Source organism: Sylvia atricapilla, chromosome 4, assembly GCF_009819655.1.
Source record: "Sylvia atricapilla isolate bSylAtr1 chromosome 4, bSylAtr1.pri, whole genome shotgun sequence".
NCBI classification, from domain to species: Eukaryota; Metazoa; Chordata; class Aves; order Passeriformes; family Sylviidae; genus Sylvia; species Sylvia atricapilla.
The window spans coordinates 6,644,941-6,661,126 of NC_089143.1; the positions used below are offsets into that span (position 1 = coordinate 6,644,941).

At 41.2% G+C, this 16,186-nt stretch overlaps 1 protein-coding gene across 1 annotated transcript; it reads right to left on the reverse strand.

Moving 5' to 3' along the window:
• Nucleotides 1–480: 480 nt before the first annotated feature.
• Nucleotides 481–15,924, reverse strand: SPATA18 (spermatogenesis associated 18). Its single transcript, XM_066316871.1, has 13 exons — nt 15,838–15,924; nt 13,766–13,941; nt 13,347–13,359; nt 12,119–12,237; nt 10,188–10,322; nt 9,537–9,578; nt 7,919–8,108; nt 6,766–6,927; nt 6,239–6,414; nt 4,236–4,359; nt 3,824–3,889; nt 2,856–2,901; nt 481–551 (listed from the first exon to the last, which is right to left on the reverse strand). Exons 1-13 carry the CDS (start codon nt 15,922–15,924, stop codon nt 481–483), a joined length of 1,407 nt encoding a protein of 468 aa, XP_066172968.1.
• Between the last annotated feature and the right edge of the window lie 262 nt (nt 15,925–16,186).

Here is a 16,186-nt window from a genome sequence, read left to right on the forward strand (position 1 = left end):
GCTTAGTCACTTCCTTGGCCAGTTACTGTGGATGTTACTCATCAGATGTCATGGACTGGTGTACATTCAGGCTCCTTAGATGTTCTCAAACTCATTCTCTTCCTACAGCAGACATTCTTTATTCTTCAAATCCTTGATTTCACCTTCTTCAACTTTGGCAATATGGCTGGAGCACTTGCTGGTGAGACAGGCAAAAAAGTCACTGAATACCTCAATCTTCTCCATCTCCTGAGTAACTGGGTCCCCCGTGCTCCTGACAGGACCCACATTTTTCCCTAGTCTTTCTTTTATTGCTGATGCACCTGAAGGGGCTTTTAAAATTACTCATGATGCCCTTGGCTGGATTTACTTCTGTTGGTGCTTCTGCTTTCCCAAAGAGATCCTTGGTTTTTTGGGAAAATTTCTCTGCATTTACCCCAGGCCACCTTTCCCTGTTTCCATCCTCTGTAAGCTACCTGTTTAGGTTTGTCCAGGAGCTCCTTATTCATCAATGCAGGTCTCCTGGTGTTCTTCCCTGATTTCATCTTCGTAGAAATGCATTGCTTTTGACCCTGGAGAGACAACCTTTGGATATCATGCAGCTCTTCTTGGGCCCCTCTACCCTCCAGGGCTCTATCTCACAGCACTCTATCAAAGAGATCCTTGAAGAGACCAAAGTCTGATTTCCTGAAGTGCAGAGTAGCAAGCTTGCTTCACACTCTTCTGACTTATTCAAGGATGTCACACCACACCATTTTGTGGTGAGCTTCACATCCCCCACCAGCTGCTCCCCGTTGGTGAGAAATAAGTCCAGCATACACCTCCCCTCCTTAGCTCCTCTGTCACTTGAGAAGGAAGTTATCATCAAGGCATTTCTGGAACCTCCTGAACTGCCTGTGTCCTGCTGTGATGTCTCCTCAACAGGTATAAGGGTGATTGAAGTCCCTCATTGTGAACATGAGGCTGCTCCTACTTGTCTGTAGCAGGCCTTACTGACTCGGTCTATCTGGCCAGGTGGCCTGTAGCAGCTCCCCACTAATAATGACACCTGTTCCTGCCCTCCCTTTAATCCTTACCCATAAGCTCAGTCAGCTCCTCATCCATGCACTCCAGCTGGTCAACAGAGAGGGTGACACCATTTGTCTCCCCTGCCTTTCCCTCATGAAGTGCCTTTGCCCTTCCATTCCAGCACTCCGGACACAGGAGCCATCCCACCACTTCTCAGGATGTCAATAAGGTCATAGCCTTGCAGGCTTGCACATGTCTCTAGTTTTTCCTGTTTACTTCCTTCTCCTCCTACCTGCTTTTTTTGGAATAGAGCATTAAAGCTGGACTCCTGGTGAAGCTGACTTTCTGTCTGGAGTGGCTGGAATTCTTTGGTGCTGTTCCTTCAGGTGCTCTCCACTGACCTGCACGCCCTCTCCAGGCTCTGGCCATCTCTTTCTGGCTTGGAGAGCCAACTGGTAAGAGTGGGATGGCATGTCACACCACATCTTATCACTGTTAGATCTCTTCAGGTGTCTCCAATTTTTACACTTAAAAGTGCAATAAATGCCCACACTAACTGGACAGGATTTTTTTCACTGTTTTTACAACAATGACTGATCTATCAATACAGTATGAAAGCCCACTAAGTGTGACACTGAAGAGGCCTCAAGCAAAACTTTTAAACCCACAAATACTCAGTGGCACATTTTCAAAATACTTCTAGTGTCAAACTACAATTTTTTACTACAGTAATTTCTCGGTAGGAATGTATTTAAACAGGGACTGTGACTGTCTTGCTAAAGGACACATGTGCATTCATACATAAATGTCAATAAAGCCCAGGAGATTGCTGGAGTATTGGCACTTTATGACTGTTCTGTGCAACTTCTGCACTGTAGTTAGAAAATTCAGTTGATCACAAAGATATATTTAAAAGGTTGCTATGTGAGACTGGCACATCCTATGATTATAGCTATTTTCTAAATTTGTAAATAAGCACCAGTTCATTAGATTGTTTTCAACTAACAGCTAACCTCAACATTCTGCAACATTCACCATCTAGGTTATATAAAGCATCCTGTCAAGATAAACTGCATCATTTGGAATCTGTGGAAAGCAAATATTCTAGATGCAGTAATTCTATCTCCACCTGCAAGATTACATCATGGGTTCCTGAGAGCTTTGTAAATTTTGCCAAATGATCCTGTACTGCAGGAACTTTTTTTTTCTTTAAATCAAAAGAGTTTCATTTCTAAAATTATAAATAAGCCTTCTATAATTCTAAAAAACACACTGAACACAAACTCCTTTTGACAATTGTCATTCACATTATTGAGAGATTTGAGGTATTTTTGAAGAGAAAAGGCACCAGCAAAGTCGTTGAATCCAGAGGCACTGCACCGGGGGGACATGTTAGCGGCCTGTGGAAGACAAAGGTACATTTCAGTGCAACTATATTTTCTAAATCTCTAAATTGGGTTGGCTTCAAGATAGGCACATATTGGTACTGCCTGAAATCCCTCACTTCACCACTTAGCCACCTCCTTGGAATTTGAAAGGCAGGAAGCCAATAGGTGTGCAGCAGCAAACTGTGTCTTGTATAGGGAAGGAAGCAAGTTTTACTACTACAGCACTGGCCACAGTGAAGGCAACCACCAGAGAGAAACCATGACAGTGGTCCAAGTGAGTGAAAAAACAAGTCCTTCTCCAAACCAGAAATCTCAGCCTTTTTCCACATATATAAAAGGGCCACTCAATTTAAAAATAAGACTTGGGGGCAAGTATTTTAGAATCAAAGACATTCAACATGTTGTTTTGTTCCTTTGTTCTATCGTTCAAGGGCTTAATGTGAATACCACGAGTCCCTAGGAACCAAAACACCAACTTACATGAACTTTTAAACCGCACCGTTGAAAGGCTGCGGCTTCGAGTCACCTGCAAGACAAACAGAAAACGAAAATCAGATGTGCTAAAGAACTGTACCCAAGAAAGCCACCTGGGGACCCCATCAACATTCAGAAAATTTGTACATGTCTATCAGTGCAGCTCTACTGTTACAAAATCAATTTCGACAACTTTCTAGGGTTTTTTTCACAGCCTGCACACACACACAAAAATGAGCCCTACCCAAAGCCTCTCATATTTCCAATATTCACATTTTAAGTTGAGGGCATTCATGTCTATTTAATAAGATGGGCAAAGAATTAGAAAAATATCCACATTTTTTACAGAAATAATTTAAAATGTTGTGTAACTATACCATATGTCCATTTGTCCATTTAATGTCCATTTAATAAGATGGCCAAAGACTTAGAAAAATATACACATTTTTACAGAAATAATTTAAAATGTTGTGTAACTATAGCATATGCAGAACTCTGCTAAAGTTTCACATAGCTTATTTGTACCACCTTCCCTTCCTGCTCAGCCTACACTTATTTTTCGCTCCTTTGATGCATTTAGAAAATTAGGAGCAAATTTAGGTAATTCCAGGAGGCAGGACCTATGTGTTATATATGTTCTCCAAAATGACTGAAACACTTCCAGGTGATTAAATTATTTATTCAGAAGGGCACTAAAACAAGGAGAGTAGGGGGAAAGCATTCCAAGATACACAGTTGATACTTTTGAGAATTTAACTACGATCTGCTCCTCATACAGTATTTCTACTGATCACTATACCAGCCAATAACTATCTGTCAGTTCAGCTTCACCTCATTCGAGACCATCAAGCAAAGGCCTTTATTCCCAGTGTTAAAATGTACACGTGGCATATCAGCATTTTTAACAGGCTGCCTACATTCCTAGTAAAAATACTTGATGCTGTTAACACTACAAACATTCAGCTGAGGCTTACTTGACCAGGCAGAAGACGACGGCCACAGCTGCAGCTTCTGCTTCTAAGTTTGCTTCTGCGATAACACTACAAGAGAAGGGTTTGAAAAACCTCTTTTGAGAGAGAAGGCTTAATAAAGACAGACTCTGCAAGCAGACTTGCCATGCTAGAGACAAGGTTTGAGGACAGGAAACACGGGAAGCTTTCTCCTTGGAACAGGCTCTGACAAAAAGCATACATCTGCATAATTAATACATTAGGGAAAATGGAACTATTCATCCTATGTACAGGATGAGGCACTAAAACCTAATTGATATTTGATATACTACCCCACCCATATAGGGAACAGTTAAAAATTTATCTTTTTAAATTTTAAAAACAGTGTTGAAATCCACTGACTTCCCTTAACGTATTCCTTTAACAAAATACGTACCTGAACCATTTTTCTAGTGACTACTTCTCCCTTCACAAGTACAGTACCATTTTCCATCAGAGCAGGCCAGACGTGATAGGCCACAAAGGGAGCTGTGAAATCTGAGTCACAACTACGATAGTACCTGTTGAAACAAACAGCATGAGAAATGTCTGCATACAAGTGCCAAAAGACAAGTATGTTTCAAATCATCAGTGCTGATAAAAAGTAGCTAGTATCTTTCCATGTCACAAAAATACGTATTCTTTATGTGATCCTGTAAAAGAAATGGACTTGGAAGACAGACTTAGCAGAACATACTGTTTACTAATACTGACAGACATTCTAATAAAGCCATCTCACACTTCAGAAGGCCACTAGACCTTAATTTTTGCATAAACCCCACACAAACCAGGGCTGCTGGGTCCACTGACAGATTAAACCTTCTCAGCAGCAATTTGGCAGACAGAGTCATTCCCTCCTCCTGAAAAACCTTGCTAAAACAAGCCCCCTATAAAGGATATTGCAGAAATACTCAACTATAAAGTTCTTTCTAGTATCTTATGAGACATGAGCCAACCTGATTAGCAAGATCCTCATATATTGATAATGAAACAGTGACGTTTGAGCTATGAAAAATTAATTCAAAGGTATATATACTACCTTTCTAAGTCTGGAATATTGGCTAAATAACACATCTGGCTTTATGGATTCAAACTTAGAACAAATACCAAGTAATAGAAATTTTTAAAAAGCCATGCATCTCTACTTCAGTAATGTATTACAGTAGAAAGTTACATAAAACAATGTTGTAACCTGAGGAATGAAGCAAGGCATAGGGTATAATGATGTTTAGCTGGCCCTCTATAAAATGCTATCACACATAATAAACAGAGATATTTTAATTTTTACAAGTTTTGCACCATCTCTGTGTACCATATATATATGCTATACATATGCCACATTTTTTCTGTCTATCTAGATAGACAGACAGATGGGAGTGTCTTCCACAGCAGCACACAAAAACATATTACATGTGGTTTTTAAGGCCATACACACCAAATAGGTGGAGAAAGCATCCCAAGACTATACCACAGTGTTGGTCTTCTTAATTTAGCCAATAGCTTTGAGTGTCAAAATCTAACTTTCCCATATTTGGATAGGATCACTGAGTAGTCTTGTATGACTTTGCACTCTCCTATCAAGAGCCTACTTTCATCTTCTCTCTTTCTCTCCTTGACTTCTCAAGCTCTTTACCACCCGGATTCCATTCTATTCTAAATTATAGTACTGGAAACCTCCTTAATGATGTAAGGTTTTTTGCTTTTGAGAGCCATTTTTTTATGACTTATCAATCCCATTAATTTTCTAGACAACATGGAAGCACCCTACAGTTCTCTGCCTGCTAAAAAAGCAACTTGACCCTACAGGGAAAAAAAAAAAAAGAAAAAAAAAAAAACTATATCATGGTGTGAAATTATTTTAACGAAATTCCCATTTTAAAAAGGCAGATTTTGTTTTGCTCAGCTCCAAACCAGAAGAGGTGGGAGTGTATTAATACTTGCATGTTGTACAGCAGCCACAGCCTGGAGGCTGCAGCAAATATGTTGATGATCCCAGTAACACCAACTGCCAGATCTCAGTAAATATGGCTTTTACAGAACAGGCCAGTAAGCAGGAACAAAGATGCAAACATTTTTTAAAAAGGTAGATAGAGACTAAACAGGGAAATCTGATGATAATTATCTTCTTAAATAATAAATTAAATATGCTCTTGAGACTGAAGTTTATCCAGAAAATTTCTCCGCTGTTCACCAAAAAATTTGTTAACACTTGTGTATATGCTGGTATATATACACTATCCTAAACCTTAAAGATATATCTAATTCACTACAGGCCAGGGGGTTTTGCCCAAAATTAATGTTTAGCAATCTTAAATTTTCATATTAACTAGGAAACAAGTAGACTACACTTTATGGTAGCCTTTAATGGTAAGAGTCTGACTGAATATAAAGATTTCTTACATGCTCCTACTGAAAAGTTCTCCATCAACACCAAAGGCAACATCAAGAGGAGGAGAGAGTGTCTGCATTTGAAAAGCCAAACAGCACAATTCTCGAATGAAACAGCTGATCACACTGAAATCAACCTTTTCTGGACATGGAAGCTTTGGGTTCACGTTCATGCAGCAAATAACTTCCTGAAAATAAAAATACATGAGTAATTTGCACTCACTAACAATTTTATTCACTAGCAAGTATAGAAATCATCCCTAAATATGCCTCTCAGCTTTCTACACTTAAAAATCAGTACAAAAAGCTCACGTTGCCCCAGATTATTCCATAAAACAACAGTTTCAGAAAGAACATGCTGCTATAAACAAACAAGCTTTTACTAAGTCACACTAGTCCTAGCAATGTTGTTCTGGAAAGCAAACTGCTACAAGACAAAGTCTCTACAGTAACTTTTTTCTCCTTCAGTTTATATATTCTTAAATTTACTAGCTCCTGAAAGAGACCACCACATCGCTTTCCCACTGCCCTTGACTTACCTGGACACTGCAACAAACATCATACACATCCTTGTGGCAAGCTATATAATCCAGGGCAGCAATTTCAAGTGATCCAGGTCCTCCACAGTGATTTATAGCCAAAGTCTCTTTGACACGTATTTTGGTCTTCCAAAAGGCTTTCTTTGCTGCACGGAAAGATTCCTGCCAACATAAAGAACAGCTAGTTAAACACAGGAGGCCAAGATTAATTTTTATCAGTTGTCTGCAAAAAATTAATTTAACCCACTATCATCATAATAAGGAGGAATATAATACACTGCTGTAAAGGAGAAAGTTAACTCATTGGAAATGAATTCTCTGATTGAGTCCTAATTATTTGCAGAATGTAACATTGAAAAGCTTCCCACCTAACCTTCTATATTTGCACAGGATTCCATCACACATCCATGATCAATGTAATCACATTCAAAGATATCATGAGTAACAGCTTTTTTTATGCCACAGCCTAACATGTAAGACAGGAACACCTCATTTGTTGGGAAAGGAAGATGAATTGGAGAGTGTAAACTGAATGACTGTTGAAAGAAAAAATCTTCAGTAAGTTAAATGTGCTTGGGATCATACACATTAAGAGATGCTGCCTCTCTAACACAGATACGTGTTATATCATTTTTATAGAAAAGAAGATTCCATACAGAAAAAATGAAAACAATTTTGTTCAAACTGAATTCATGGTAAATGTGGGGTATCTAGGTGGTTTCAAGGGACCCAATTAAATTAAAACAGCACACAGCTACAAGCATAAGTAAAGCATGATATGGGAAAATTTTTAGCTGTGTAGTGTTGTAGTATGTAATGCAGCATTCCCAAAATAATTTTTCTAACTCAGGCAATGCTGACCACTACAGGCAGCTTCTACTTTTCACACCAAATCAGTCTTCTTTTAGCAGCTGTACAATAAATCACTGACCCCGTTCCAGTCTCAGGACAGGTCAGGTAGGACACTACATTGAGAGTTCAAAGTAGAAGAGTGAGGGGAAGAAAGAAAAACCAAAATTAAAAAAGGAAGAAAGCCTTTCCTCTCTGCACTTGACAGAAATGCTAATTCACCCACCGTTTAACCCAACGCAGCCATAGTGTTTTACAACACATTCTCCAGCCTGTAAAATAAGAAATACTATTTCTTTCTCACCAGAGCTGCAACGTAGATTATCCTCTGCACCATCTCGATGTCACAGACGAATTTCTTCAAAAGGATCTCCGCATCCAGGCGTTCTTTAGCATAAATGAAGTTAAAGCGAGCTATGAGGCAGGCACGACGAGAAGCATTGGTCCGCCTGCACCGGGTAGGGGACAAGGTCCTGACGGGAAGTCTGCAGGGGCTGCAGGGTTTGCAGGGATCACAGGGATCGCAGGGAATGCAGGGACTGCATGGATCACAAGGATCACAGGGAATACAGGGTTTGCATGGATTGCATGGATCACAGGGATCACAAGGAATGCAGGGTTTGCATGGATTGCATGGATCACAGGGATCACAGGGAATACATGGTTTGCAAGGATTGCATGGATCACAGGGATCACAGGGAATACAAGGTTTGCAGGGATTGCATGGATCACAAGGATCACAGGGAATACAAGGTTTGCAGGGATTGCATGGATCACAGGGATCACAAGGAATACAAGGTTTGCAGGGATTGCATGGATCACAGGGATCACAGGGAATACAAGGTTTGCAAGGATTGCAGGGATCGCAGGGATCGCAGGGAATGCAGGGTTTGCAGGGATTACAAGGATCACAGGGATCGCAGGGAATGCAGGGTTTGCAGGGATTGCAAGGATCACAGGGATCACAGGGAATGCAGGGTTTGCAGGGATTGCATGGATCGCAGGGGATGCAGGGTTTGCAGGGATTGCATGGATCACAAGGATCACAGGGGATACAGGGTTTGCAGGGATTGCAGGGATCACAGGGATCACAGGGAATACAAGGTTTGCAGGGTTTGCAAGGTTTGCAAGGATTGCAGGGATTGCAGGGATCACAGGGATCACAAGGAATGCAGGGTTTGCAAGGATTGCAGGGATCACAAGGATCACAAGGAATGCAGGGTTTGCAAGGATTGCAGGGATCACAAGGGTCGCAGGGAATGCAAGGTTTGCAGGGTTTGCAAGGATTGCATGGATCACAGGGATCGCAGGGAATGCAGGGTTTGCAGGGATTGCATGGATCACAAGGATCACAAGGAATGCAGGGTTTGCAGGGTTTGCAAGGATTGCATGGATCACAGGGATCGCAGGGGATGCAGGGCTTGCAGGGATTGCATGGATCACAGGGATTGCAGGGTTTGCAGGGTTTGCAAGGATTGCATGGATCACAGGGATTGCAGGGAAAGCAGGGTTTGCAGGGATTGCATGGATCACAAGGATCACAAGGAATGCAGGGTTTGCAAGGATTGCATGGATCACAGGGATTGCAGGGAATGCAGGGTTTGCAGGGATTGCATGGATCACAAGGATCACAAGGAATGCAGGGTTTGCAAGGATTGCAGGGATCACAGGGATTGCAGGGAATGCAGGGTTTGCAGGGATTGCATGGATCACAAGGATCACAAGGAATGCAGGGTTTGCAAGGATTGCAGGGATCACAAGGGTCGCAGGGAATGCAGGGTTTGCAAGGATTGCAGGGATCACAAGGGTCGCAGGGAATGCAGGGTTTGCAGGGATTGCAGGGATCACAAGGATCGCAGGGAATACAGGGTTTGCAGGGGCTGCAGGGATCACAGGGATCACAGGGAATGCAGGGTTTGCACTTCTTCGCACGGCACGGACGAGGAGAGCAGCTCCGCGCAAGCCTACAGCACACATGCAGAGAAACTTCATGTCACTTTACCATCATCAGATGCTTTACCCCAAGGCAGATTATTTTGTCTATTTAATTTTTACAAGGGGAGGGTGGGATTTTGAGCCAATGTAGACATTCTTATCAATATGTTTTATGGGCTAAAGAATAAACGGTAAAAGTATAGTAATTCCTAAAGCATGTGTAGCCAAGCAATTTGTTCCTAGGAAACACACTTTTAACTAGTATTATTTTGGAGATTTGCTCCTCTTTCAGTACCGCTGAAGAGTCCTGCTGAAGTCAAACAAGTGAAAATTGAACACTGTACAATTACAGGGCAGAACTCATGAACTAAAAAATTCTCTTTTTATTTCATACAGTTGCTCTCTATGTATTTTGTAAAGTTGCATTATTTGCTGTTTTGTCTAAAACTTAACATAGTTGCTTTAAAATAAAATATTTGGGCACTAAAAGAAATTATTTAAAGAGTTCATGCTCCCTCATAACAAAGTAAAATAGCATAGCTTTTGTTTTTACTTCAATTTCAAATGAGGAGGAAATTCATGCTTCCTAACATGACCGATTTCTATGTTTCAGGGACTTCTCTGAGTAAGGCCTCTACCTGCACTGGAGAGCAGACCTTTGGCAATCCAGGAGAGAAATTTCATCCTGCAAAAGTTGAAGCTGCTGCTCATAGTCATTCAGTTTCCTTAACTTCTTCAGGGTTTTGCCTTCTTGAACACGGGAACACTTCAGACTTAATCACACAGAACAGTCAGTCACAAGGTGTCCTTCTATCAATGTAAACTATCAATTAATCCTCATCGTCAAACAACAGGAGCAGATAAAAGAGGAAAATTACTTAGCAAGCTCCTTATACTTGCTGAATAATTTCAGCATGCTTTCCTTATCCTGAAATACAGGAAAAATCAAGAGTTTAAAAACAAATAAAACAAAACAGACCCTTGATCTTACTTTAAATTGTATAAGCGGCAGGAGAGTGGATATAGCACTCCATGCTATAGGAAAAATCACTGGCTAACATCTGGTGTCCTTACACCAGCTCAGATGATCAAGTCTAAAAGACTAATTCTTTCTCATATTTAAGACATTAGCTAAACCAGCTCAGTTTTCTTTCTTGCAGATTAAGAACCTAGGTATGTTCTTCTATCAGGTTCTTGGGCTATTTTCTTTGCTGTAATGTATTACTCAGTCAGAGGATATCACAGATGTTATTCAAGTAATACAAAAGCTAACAATTCCCCTCTCCTGCTGTCCCCAAAAGGAGACGTGTTTATTAAAGATTAGCAGACAACCAGCGAAGCAAGTTTATCTTCTGTCCTTTACTCTTACTTAATATTAAAAACTATCCCAACATCTCTGTTTTCCCTCCAAACACCTCTATTATTGTTGCTTTCCTCTTACCAAAAGTGGAAGGAAAAAATAAAAGAAAGATGTTTTCTATTTATTTTGAAGGCATTCACTCTGTCCTTTTCCTTTGGTGGAAGACCCTGGTGCGATTTTTGAGGATCTGAACAACAAAAGCTTCAACACCTATCAATTGACAAGATTCTTGTTGCACCTTTTTAAGGAGCAAGCTGACTGAAATGACCACAGGTAGTAAGGCCAGCAACATCTGCTAAGAGGAAAGACTGCCCAGTTCCATCCTTAGTCAGCTCCTTCAGGAAAGACTTCTAGCAGGAATAGTAGGGCTAAAGAATTCTACTAGAAAGGACAACTGGGAAAGAAAATCAGATTTGGGAAGATGAGTACCGGAAATAGGCATGGGGAAAATGCAAACTGATATTCTTGGAATCACTTAATAAGGGCATGAATTTATATTGCTTAATGTCCTGACCCAAGACTTGTCAACAGTCATTGTTCTCATGCTAACAGGATGCATGATAATATGTCTGCCACTTGCAGCTACCTCTTAAATGGCCCTGGAACTGGCAATAACTGCACAGATTTGTATCTGAAGCAATTTAGTAATTTTTATATTATAGTACTGCACAAAATATGTTTTATACAACTAGGCAAAAGCTGTTCAGGCCTAGTCACTTATCTGGACACCCAGCCCTCTGCCTCCATCTTATGACAGTGGCTTTTATCTCCTTGGATATTTACATATGAATTACATTGCATAATTAAGTGTGACATGTTGTAGGTCCATAAATGTTACACTATAACTACTCAACTTATTTTTTATTTGAGGTTTGCTCAGCATGCAGCATTTCATAGACTGTAACTCCACATGGGATTGTCATGGACTATACAAAACCTTTTTATGTGGAATACTGGCATGTTTTTCAATGCCTCTGCCAGAAGCAAAATCTACCAAGTCAATTCATGAATGTAGGTGTGATAGTGTCATTTGTACCCCCCACTGGATATGTACACATGATACAGAGCTTAGATGCATTTTGAAACTCTGGTTTTAGGCCAGAAATGAAACATTTTACACATCTCCATCAATATTGAGATGTCAAGAGAAAAACATGGCTTGCTGAAAAACAAAAAGCAAAGAAAAAGAACTGCAGTTCGTTTCCCTACTCTTTTTCCATCTGGCGGAGCTCCACTCGAGTTTCAGCTAGCTTTTCCTCCAGGTCTCGCAGTCGACATTTGGGTTTGCAGGCCAAATCTTTCAGCTGTAGCTCTCCCCCAGCTCGATCCTACCAGGAAATGAAGTCACACTGCTTCAATGTTCTACTTTATAGATTCCCTCAGCAAAGTACATCTGCATTATGGGCAGATGTATTTCTAAATATTTCAGCAATGACCATTTCTAAAGAAACTGAGAACAAAAACAATTGCATTCTCTCTGAGACATAAGAAATATCTTTCAAGCACAACAAACAAAGACTCAATTATATAAGGAAAAATATTCACTTATTTTATACCTCATGGTAGAAATTATGGAAGGTCTACATATGCAGATTTACTGCCTGAATCATCAGAACAAAGCATTTTGCAGATGTGTTGCAAAGTTGTTTTTTTCCAGTTAGTCGACTTCTGATTTACTATGTCACCAACTCAAGAAACTTTTTGAGAATTCATGTACACAAAACAACAGAAAAAGTTATTAGAACACAGGAGGCAAGTATTATCATTCCAGAAAGCACACTGCTTACTATACCTGCAGCTGCCTTTACCAACCCACAGAATGGCCTGCTAGAACTGGAATTAAATAAGTAACTGTGCAACAGGGTTTTCTTTAAATTTTGAGTGTCACATGCAATGACAAATCTGTAACTGGTATGCCTAGTGTACTGTCATTTAGTAACATCATTATTTTATATTTTGGAGGGGTTTTGTCAGAACCCTGCTACTGCATTATACTTGACTCTTAAAGGATACCACTTTTTATTTGTCCTGTTTTAATTGTGAAAGGTTTTGACAGAGCAGGTGTAAAAATGAGAAACCAAAGAACACGAAGACATCACTGTCAAGTCTCAGGATCTTGAAGATCTTCCCCTAGCCTGAATTAGACGACTCTCTTATTTTCTTTCAAAGCAGAAAGCCACAACAGATCTGTCTTTTCTGCCAAACTGTTAGTATTACAACCCCTTCAGTAAATACTAAATACCTACGAATTCGAAATATCATGGCAAGAGCATGGTGGTATCATGACACACATGAACACTTCTTTTTTTTTAACACTTCAGGAAATAATATAGTTTTAAGATATTCTTAGACTTTTTCCTTATAAAAAAAATAAAAGGAGCTCGCAAATTAATGCATTGAGTTTATGCACACCTTCATTTTACACATGTATTTTCACAGTGTTATTTTTTCTAAAAGAGATATGGCACAAATATCTCATAAATACATATTTACATTTGCACAGGCATCATAAAATTGGCATTTTTATGATATCTCTGCAAATGTAAATAGCAAATCTTTACCTAGAAAAGCAAATATAGAAAAGCAAATAACATAGACCTCTTATACAAAGCAAATTCCTCCACAAGCAACTAAGGACATATTTCATTAAGTAAAATCTGAGAGAGAGGCTAATATTAACAGAAAGTCATTAAAGCTCTTCTGCTGGTATCAATTTACATAGTTTATTCCCTCAAAATCAGTTTCTTACACACCTGACCTCCTGAAGCAGAACAGCATATTTTTGGCAGGAGACAGCTTTTTACTGGACATTCACCTAAAAAACCACATACATCAAGAAATGGTGAGAACACTTACAGAAAGAGCCAGAGTTGGAAGAAATGCCCTGTGTGAAACATGTTAGTAATTAGACAAGACACTGATTTACCTTCTTGAGATGTTTCATTGAGAATTGAGAAGAGCTGTTTTTGAATCGCAGTGTTGAGTTCTAATAATTCACAGCATCTGGTCAGATTTTCACCACTGGAATTCAACTGGAAATGAATGTGCATTACTACATCTGTGTGGGCTTTCTTACTTAAAGCTACAATCATGGCATTTTCCCCCATATAATTACATCTTCCCAACTTTTCCCTACTGGATGCATTAGAATACTCATTTTTTAGGGTTCCCATTTTTAATAGGCAAATGAACAAGACATCAGGACTTCTATCACTCAGTTCATTCACTACTTCAGAAAACATACTCCTTTTCAAGTATAAAGAGGCTGCAACCACAAGTATCTCTAAAAGAAGAATCATAGAAATTATGAATCTGGGTTAAAATCTTTCAACAGTTACTAAAATAATAATCTACCAGACTGTTGGATTAAAAAGAAAAAAAAAAAAAATCTGGTTTTCCATATTAGCTGAAATAACCCATGCAAGGCTCTTATCTTTCTTTGTCAGCAGTCACATGAAGCCACCACGCAATTTCACCTGATTTTTAAGAGTTACAAACTGAAACATATACTACTGAAGGAGCAAAACCCAGAATTACACCTAAGAAACAGCAAAACTACATCACTTTCAGCAAATGCACTTTTGAAAATTTTGCCATTTTTACTACACCTGCCAGAAGAATACACACTTTTTTACCTCCTTCCTTAATCTGTAACCTGTGTATAATCTTCCACATAGATCACCCTGTAGGTCTTCATGTTTTAATGATGCTGTATGGTTTTTACAAGCTTCCAAAACAGCTGAAATTCCCACCCATGCGCCCATCAGCTTGTGTTTTGACTGCTGCAATATGCTTTCCTTGGGCCTTGGGGAGCACAGTCAACCTGCTCACCTCCACAAGAACACAGCTACAAAAGAGCATTTTTCCAGCTCATTACAGCAGCATAACATGGTGTTTCCATCTGCCAGCTCCTCTTTTTCTGCAACGGCAGCCTGAAAGTGTTCATCTCCATTTCCCAAGACCTGAAAGACTATTCCCAACCAACTTATGACGGAGAGGTCAGCCCCCACTGCTGCTCAGCCCTCCGAAGGTCTACCTCCACCATCCATTTCAAGATTTTGAAATACATGGCTGTTCCTCCTCTATGGTAGCTTTACCAGCTACTCTCAAACTCCCTAAAACTGTCTTTTGTCATGAATCCTGCAGAGAGTTAAACTGGCTATGTAACTGTAACTCCTATCCAGCCATGAAGCAAAAGGAAATAATCGATTTCTGCTGAAAACGCTGCGTCTCTTACCAACCACAGCACACAGGCTCCTGATCGACCACCTGCATCCTGAAGGCGCAGAATCCTGGGGATGCACGAGTGAAAATTCTGTTACGGTTTTCCACCGAGCAAAGTCACAACTGTCAAGTCTCATGCTCCTCCGCCTCATCTTTCCCTAATTTTACACCTTCTCTGCTTCTCCCCCTGTTTCAGCTCCTCAGTTTCCTGTCACTTCCCCGTGGATTCCGCCGCATTCCACCTGCAGCCTTCTCCTCACACCGAAACTCTTCCCTCAGCCCTTCGGGGCCGTGCCGCCCTCAGCAGCCTCTCGGCTCTAACAGGTTTTCCACACAGAATTACTGGGACTCTGGAAAACCCGTTCTCCGTCTCAGAAACCTTTTCCCTCACGTTCTCCGAACCGTTTCTGGGCCGCAGCCGATCCCTCCTGAGCACAACCCCACCCCAGGTCCTATCACCTGCCGGTCTTTAACTCCAGCGCTCTCTTCTGTTCTAAACACAGCCAAATCTCACTTTTAACCTCCGACCCTCGCTTTCAGGGAGCCTTGCCATGGCACAAAAAGTCAAATAACCCAAGCTGGGCGCTAAGAAAGGTGTTTAAACTGCGCTAACCGCAGGCGCGTGCGGGACGGTGGCCCCACACCGGCCACTGCAACGCCCAGCGCCGGCCGCGGCCCTCGGCCCCGGGAGCGGCGGGACCCACCTCGTAGTCCTGATGCCAGCTCTCTAACTTCTCCTGCAGCTCCCGGGCGCTCCCCGCGCCTACCAGACTCTTTAAGTCTCTAGCCATGGCAAGATGTTAAAGCTCGTTCTCGGGGGTGTTGCGTTGACTCTGCGTCGCTCCGGGAGCGCTCCTCGGGCCGCGTAGGTGTAATAGAGATGGTACAGCCGGCCCGGTGCCCCTGCCCTGGGCCCTTGGAGCCGCGATGGTGATGCGAGGGCCGGCGCGGCGGTGCCACGGTAACGGGCTCCCGGGGAGCGGCTGCGGCCCGCGGCCGCCGGGTGACGCTGCCGCCTAACGCCAGCGGGCGCGGGCCGCCTCGCGGAGCGCC

Excerpts from the sequence above, each read along its gene's own strand:
- SPATA18 (XM_066316871.1), bottom strand. The coding sequence starts at position 15,924 with ATGGCTAGAGACTTAAAGAGTCTGGTAGGCGCGGGGAGCGCCCGGGAG. Across the intron at positions 9,579-10,187 it reads AGGTCTGCTCTCCAGTGCAG|GCTTGCGCGGAGCTGCTCTC; the intron begins GTAGAGGCCTTA and ends TGTGTGCTGTAG. Across the intron at positions 2,902-3,823 it reads GTCGTCTTCTGCCTGGTCAA|GTGACTCGAAGCCGCAGCCT; the intron begins GTAAGCCTCAGC and ends TTTGTCTTGCAG.